This window comes from Oncorhynchus nerka, linkage group LG9b (assembly GCF_034236695.1).
Source record: "Oncorhynchus nerka isolate Pitt River linkage group LG9b, Oner_Uvic_2.0, whole genome shotgun sequence".
Lineage (NCBI taxonomy): Eukaryota > Metazoa > Chordata > Actinopteri > Salmoniformes > Salmonidae > Oncorhynchus > Oncorhynchus nerka.
In genome coordinates this window covers 5,211,278-5,218,421 of record NC_088424.1, presented here as the reverse complement: position 1 = coordinate 5,218,421, position 7,144 = coordinate 5,211,278, and the positions used below count along the sequence as shown (strand labels likewise).

At 41.3% G+C, this 7,144-nt stretch overlaps 1 protein-coding gene across 4 annotated transcripts; it reads left to right on the top strand.

Moving 5' to 3' along the window:
- The first annotated feature begins 608 nt into the window (after positions 1–608).
- LOC115114161 (nucleolin-like) lies at positions 609–6,837 on the top strand. Of its 4 annotated transcripts, none has more exons than XM_029642183.2 (14): positions 609–684; positions 2,348–2,423; positions 2,539–2,688; positions 2,868–2,996; positions 3,224–3,301; positions 3,408–3,531; positions 3,683–3,819; positions 3,927–4,053; positions 4,165–4,307; positions 4,485–4,614; positions 4,807–4,943; positions 5,035–5,161; positions 5,248–5,480; positions 6,463–6,837. In XM_029642183.2, the coding sequence occupies exons 1-14, from the start codon at positions 652–654 to the stop codon at positions 6,495–6,497; spliced, it is 1,659 nt and encodes a 552-aa protein (XP_029498043.1). In that variant the 5' UTR covers positions 609–651; the 3' UTR covers positions 6,498–6,837. The 4 variants fall into 4 exon arrangements, with proteins under 4 accessions (XP_029498043.1, XP_029498042.1, XP_029498045.1 ...); XM_029642182.2 differs by having other exon boundaries at positions 610–684; positions 2,536–2,688; XM_029642185.1 differs by lacking the exon at positions 609–684 and adding an exon at positions 1,168–1,263.
- The last annotated feature ends 307 nt before the right edge of the window (positions 6,838–7,144 follow it).

Below are 7,144 nucleotides of genomic sequence, written 5' to 3'. Positions count from 1 at the left end.
GGATCAATTGAGCCAGGATCACCAAGATATCCTGGCTTAATCCCTTATCCTAGTTTTGTGCAACAGGCCCCTGGTCTGAATCGATCCTTAACCGGCTCACCCTTCTAATATCCTTTTATCAACACCCGCCAACCCCTATTTTTACGCTTCTGCAACTTTCTGTTCATCATATATGCACAGTCACTTTAACGATACCTACATGTGTACATACTACCTCAATAAGCCTGACTAACAGGTGTCTGTATATAGCCTTGCTACTCTTTTTTCAAATGTCTTTCTGCTGTTGTTTTATTTCTTTACTTACTTACCTACCCACACACACACAACACACACACACACACTTTTTTGGGGTGCCATTGGTTAGAGCCTGTAAGTAAGCATTTCACTGTAAGGTTTACGCCTGTTGTATTCGGCGCACGTGACAAATAAACTTTGATTTGAGGTGGGATTTATAACTTTGTGGTTGTGGTAACTAGTGACGACCCCTCACGCATACACAGAGATATTGGAGAAAGGAATCCCATTGGCCAATAAATGGAGGCACGTAAACGCCTCACCCAGCAGACGGTCGACCAATCGCGTTCACGTTGTTATGCCGCGTCACACTGTTGCTAAACTAATCGTCACGCCATCCCTTCTCAAAGTCAGGGTATGAGTCGAGAAACCTGTGTATTTGCCTCGAAAGTACGTACGTCTCGATTCAAAAACTATACGATATTACAGATAACTTAATTATCTCACATATTGGAACAAAATTGTAATATTGTACTTGTTGTTGACGAAATGAATGACAATGTGGGCTGACACATCGTATAATGTGGTGCAAGTAATGGGCTGTGTCTTGTTACAAATAACAAACACTTCGAATGTCAAAATCGCAACGCTTGTAAATGAGCAATACCAATGGTTTTGTAAAAGCACCACCAAGTTCTCAATTTATAAGATGTGTAAATTATATAGTTGAATAAAAAATAAAATAAAAAACGCGGCACGAACTAGGTAAACTGGCGGCTTTGTTGAACGTTTGTTACCTTGCGCACTCAAGAAAGCTCAACCAATTATTTTTTCAACTCTCATTGTTCTATTTGTGGCTCAACCTGTAACCCGACGGGTTCTACGGCGAAGATCATGAATATTCATGTCTCGCCCCTCCCCCCTCTACTACAGAAGGAAATTTCGCCCACCGTTCATGGCCGTTGATGTGAACAGTACATTAGCTAACTAAAAGAAGAATATTCCGAAACCATGGCACAATCAGGCAAAGTAAGAATGACATCTAAAATCTACTTATGTTTCATGGTTCACGACAGTTGGTCTCACACGGCCACAAGTTCAATGACAACATGGTTGAACTCGCTAGCTAGCTAACGTTAGCAAATGAGCTAACTACTGTAGCTATTGTGGAACTACACTTCTGTGGGCATGGAATGTTTAGCTAGTTACCTAGCTATTTTGTATCACTGTTGTTCACTTGAGACACGTGCTGAACATTGAGTTACAATTGATCTATTTCGAATACTCATTGGGCGGGTTCGATTACACTGAGCGGCGGGACACCCGGCATAGATAGGCCCGTCACGTCATCGGGCGAAAGCAAGCAGTAATCTGAGCCGCTTGGTCATTTTGTCAACAAGGCAGCATGGTACATTCTCCTGAAACATCTCTTTTCCATGAAATACGTTAGAGTTGTCTAGACAGCTTTCGTTGGAAAGGCAGATGAAGCGTTTATCAAAAGTGTTTCCCCAAGCAAAATGGATTAATCTCACTAATATAATGTAATGGCGCCTTTTTGTAGGCAATAACTCCACCATGGTTCGTTGGACAAAGCCTATGAGGAAAATTATATTTGGGTTTGGGTAAACGCTGAAAATGAGGTCTGTGGTAAACACAGGTTTGAGATCTTATACGTTAGGTTCTAGGATATAATCTTCGTCAGCTAACGTCATTTTCAGTGAATTTGGAAGAATTGATGTAATATTAAAATACATAAATCACATAAAGGCGTCATAATTCGTAAAGGCCCTGTTAACCGACTGCTATCTCATAGACATTTTTTAAATGAGATTTCCTAAACCTGTGTTAAGCTCAGACCTTATTTTCTGCGTTTATTCCATAACCCTATTCTTTCCCCATTAATTTTTCACAAAGGGATGTCTGAACGAACCAGAGGTAATTTATTTCCTCGTTTTTTAGGAATAAAAACTGGCAAACTCTATTACTACTGCAATCAATTTTAAACCCAGGCAGGATTAATCGAACCCTCCCCCAGTTGTCTGTTTGTGATTGGTTGGTGATGATGGGTTAAAGAACACCAGTTGAAATGCTTATCCCAAAGGTTGTTTTATAGGGAACCCCATCAAGAACATCAACTAGACAGAAAGTTGGAGAGATTGGTGACGACAAACAGGATGAAAATAATTCTGGTAAGTGGTTCCCAACTATTTTCTCCTTTATAGCCTGTGCAATATTTAATGCAACGTATATTGAGAAAGTTACTTGTTTAATGCGTCCTTGATACATCAATGTAACTTTCAGAAGGCCAGACTGATTCTCCAGCATCAACAGAGGTAGCTGCCCCTACTCCACAGGTCATCTTTTCCACAGAACCTGATGCTAATGAGGATGGAGATAAAGTAGCTCCCATTGAAGATGATGTTACAGAGAACGAGGAGGTCAAAGATGTCCCAGGTAAAGAAAATGCTTTGAGGGGAGGCAAGCGTATACCATATATTTAGTGTGTATGACATTGTCCCAGCATGTAATTGGAATAGGGATAATGTTCATATGACATTTCTTAAATGCAAAACATTTCCTGTTCCGTTAAATTCAGTAGGTATTTCCTTTGTTAATGAATATTGTTTATGTAGTTTGTGAAGCGGAGCAGATGGACACAACTCCTGCTGCTGAGGAGGAAGCTGTTAAGGTCACCTGTGAGTCCGAAAATGCCATCGAAGATGCCAGTAATGTTGAAGAGAAGACCAATGGAAATGACCATGGTGAGGTCAAAGAACAACAGAATTGTAATGCATTTTTGCTAGGGGTGTATTCACTCCGAACCAAACGGAAGCAAAATCGGAGGCACCTACCTTCATTTATCCAATTAAAAACTCAAGTTTTTGTTGCGTAACGCAACTGGACTAATAATTACCCCCCCATGTTTTTCCATCAGGGTATGTATGGAATAGGGTTTAATACATGTGTCTATGTGCGTTTCTCTCTCCAGCTGTTGCAGTAGCCCCAGTGAAGAGGAAAGCAGAGGATGAGACTTCTCCAGCTAAGAAAACAAAGTGCATTAATGGTGGTATGGTTATGAGCAAGAGTTAATATCACTCCTGTTTTGAGTGCTTGATTGATGGTGTCAGTGAGCCAACATGCTCCTTTGTTTCTTTTCTTCTTTTTTTTTTTAGGTTTTTGTCTTTTTGTTGGTAACTTGAACACATCCAAGGAAGTGGAGGAAATCAATGATGCCTTGGCCAACTTTTTTACGTCGCATAGTCTGTTATTTCAAGCTATTCGAGTGGACATAACAAAGTGGGTACCATTTTTATGCACTTAATAAACTTAAACTCTTCAAATGTTTGTACATTTCCTCACGAGACCGATTATTCCCCTTTCCATGGCAAAGGATTTGTACAAATATATTGACATAATGTCAAATGTGTTTTTGGGATGCATTCTCTAGGAAATTTGCATATGTAGACTTTCACACAGAGGAAGACTTGACAAAAGCCCTTGAGCTGGATAGGGTGAAGATCCTGGACCAAAAGATAAGGCTAGGCAAGGCTAATGTCAAAGATGTCACAGCAGAGGAAAAAAAAGGTACTAGTCTCATCTTGAGTGAGTTTTCCATGCTACTGATATTAGACATTTCTAGAATTGATTGATTGATTTCCATGTACTGACAGACGTCTCCCCCCCACACACAGCTAAAGATGCCAAGACCTTGTACGTCAAAAATATCTCATTCTCGGCAACAAAGGAGGACTTGAAGAAAGTCTTTGACACGGCGGTCGAAATCAGGTTTCCTAGAGGCATTGGCCGACCAAGCAAAGGGTGAGAGTTGTCATCCAAAGTGCCCGTTTGATATCAATGCTTGATTTACAAGGTACCGTGTGGATCCCAGGATTCAGCTCTTAACACTTGGCGTCTTCTTAATTGTGACAGAATTGCCTACATAGAGTTCAAAACGGAGGCCATTGCTGAGAAAGTGCTGGAGGAGAAGCAGGGGACTGATGTCCAAGGCCGTGTCATCGTTATTGACTTCTTGGGAGAGAAGAGCCAACAACAAAAAATGATCAATGCTCCAGGTAAGGATAGACTGAAATGAAGTCACTGGGAATTCCATTACTGTAGAAGCACAAGGTACTTGAATAGCTATATGGCTAGTCACGTTGCTCTATAGCATCTTCGAGATGAGACAGATTTTTACAAAGTGTATTAATTCACTGGTTAGTTAACATGTCCTCTATTGTTCTGTTCCATAGCTGAGGCCCCACCGAATAACGAGTTATTGGTGACAAACCTGGCTTACACTGCAAAAGAGGATGCCCTAAGGAAAATCTTTCTGAAAGCAGTCAGTGTCAGAATACCACAGAGCAGTGGCAAACCAAGAGGGTAAGGGTGCACATTGATGCTGCACCTGCTTTTTGTTGCGCTCACCCGAAAATGTTTGTGCGCCATCAAATAGATCATTATAAATATTCTGTTAGGATGAATTTGATATTAATTTCATGTTCAGAATCACATGGACATGGTAATTTGAGACAATTGTGTCAATTTGCCCCCCCCCCTCCTTTTTTAAAAAAGTCATGCCTTCGTTCAGTTTGAAAGTGTGGAGGATGCCAAAGAAGCCATGGAATCATCGTTAAACAAAGAGATTTGTGGAAGAGCCATCGGAGTAAAGTTCAGCCAGAAGAGGCCAGAAGGTGACCAAGAGAACTCAGGTGAATATAGCAGAAAATTCGTAGGTGAATAATTCACGTTGTTTGACTGTGCCCATCATTCATACCTATGTGTTGTGTGTTCTCTTGGTAGTTCCTTCCAAGACGTTGATGGTCAGGAATCTTGCCAAGGAGACGAGCGAGGAGACTTTGAAAAGCTCCTTTGAAGGTGCAATTGAAGCTCGAGTCACTAAAGACAAGGAGACTGGTGAATCTAGAGGGTATGTTTCAAAATATGACCCTTTTGAAACCACATTGTTATTACATTCAGACAGTGCTTTGAATACTCCTTCTTCGTACTTCTCAGGTTTGGCTTTGTGGACTTTGAGAGCATAGAGGTCTGCAAGGCTGTTAAGGAGGCTGTGGTGGACCTTCAGATTGACGGGAGCAAGGTGACCCTGATCTATGCCACGCCCCAGGGCGAACGAGGACCTCGTGGAGAAGGAACGGGCTTCAACAGGAGCTTCAGAGGGAAACCCGGAGGTCGAGGTGGCGGTCGAGGCAGGGGCAGGGGTGGAGGCTTCAGGGGTGGACGAGGAGGTGAGGTGATCTAGTTTGAATTTAATTTTTTGGGAAAAGTCATGAGGACATATCAATTGATACTTAAAATCCAATTTGATTTGTCACATGCTTCGTAAACAACAGGTGAAATGCTTTCTAACGAGTCCTTTTCCAACGATACAGAGTTAACCATAAAAAAGATCAAATAGAAATAGTGACGCGGAATAAATATGCAGTGAATAACAATACCAAGTCAAAATAACATGGCTATATACAGGGAGTACCAGTACAGAGTCCATGTGCAAGGGTATGAGGTAGGTATGAACATATAGGTAGGAGTAAAGTGACTTGGCAACAACATAGACCGTAGCAGCAGTGTATATGGGCAGTGTGAAAGTGTGTGTGGCGTCAGTATGCATGTGTGTGCATATTGTGTGCGTGTTAGCGTGTCAGTGTAATTATCTGTGAGTGAGAGTCCAGTGTGTGCGCGTTGTCAGTGTAAAAAAAAAAAAAAATAGGGTAAACGCAAGTAGTCCAGATAGCTATTTAGCAGTCTTATGGCTTGGGGGTAGAAACTGTTCAGGGTCCTGTTGGTTCCAGACCTGGTGCCATGCGCTAACAGAGAACAGTCTATGGCTTTGGTGACTGGAGCCTTTGACAATTTTTTGGGCCTTCCTCTGAAACCGCCTGGTATAGAGGTCCTGGGTGCCAGGGAGCTCGGCCTCAGTAATGTACTAGGCCGTACCTTCCACCCTCGGTAGTGCCTTGCAGTCGTGTTTCTTGCAGTTGCCGTACTAATCAGTGATGCAGCCAGTCAACATGCTCTCAATGGTTCAGCTGTATAACTTTTTGATGATCTGAGTGCCTGTGCCAAATCTGTCATGCCCTCTTCACAACTGTGTGTGTGTACTTCACACTTTTTAATGTGGTGCTAGTGCCTGAAATGTCTTTTTACTCGAGTTATATCTACCAACAATTCTATCAGCTTTGGAAGATGGTGTCATTTGTTGTTGTTTTTCAGGCAGAGGTGGTGGCGGCGGTGGAAGGAGGACTTAAAACAGCAAATATCTTCTTCTTTTTTACAATGGACTGCTGCAGCTGAGCTCTAATTCAACATCTGAATTAACTGACAAGCTTGTAATGGGCATCTATCCCTTATAATTTCAATTTCAAAAAACAAAAAAAAACAAATGAATTTTTTCGTAGTTTAAATGATTTATGTGAAAAGATTCTACCACGTTCATACTTAACAATGTAATGTCTTACACACTTGCTGTATGTGTAACATTTTGTTTGAGTTTGTCTGTTTTCCATTAGTTTACCTTTTAACTGTTAATTTCTTGATTATGCAAATACTATATTGAAGACTGAGTAATTAAAGGGTTCCCAAATTTAATGTGAATTTTCAGATTTTTATTTTTGAAAATCTTTATTTTGTGAGATTTTAGAGGGGGATCTTGTGTCTTTTTGCTACAGAAATGTCCAACAATATATGTTCCTACATATGCTGAGCACTTGTTGGCTGCTGTTCCTTCACGCTGCAGTCTAACTCATCCCAAACCATCTCAATTGGTTTGAGGTCGGTTGATTGTGGAGGCCAGGTCATCTGATGCAGCACTCCATTACTCTCCTTGGTAAAATAGCCCTTACACAGCCTAGAGGTGTGTTGGGTCATTGTCCTGATGAAAGACAAATGATAGTTG

Bases quoted from the DNA above. Each gene is read 5' to 3' on its own strand.
- LOC115114161 (XM_029642182.2), top strand. From the start codon at position 652: ATGAGTCGAGAAACCTGTGTATTTGCCTCGAAA. The intron at 3,532-3,682 runs GTGGGTACCATT...TGCATTCTCTAG, and splicing joins ATTCGAGTGGACATAACAAA to GAAATTTGCATATGTAGACT. The intron at 3,820-3,926 runs GTACTAGTCTCA...CCCCACACACAG, and splicing joins CACAGCAGAGGAAAAAAAAG to CTAAAGATGCCAAGACCTTG.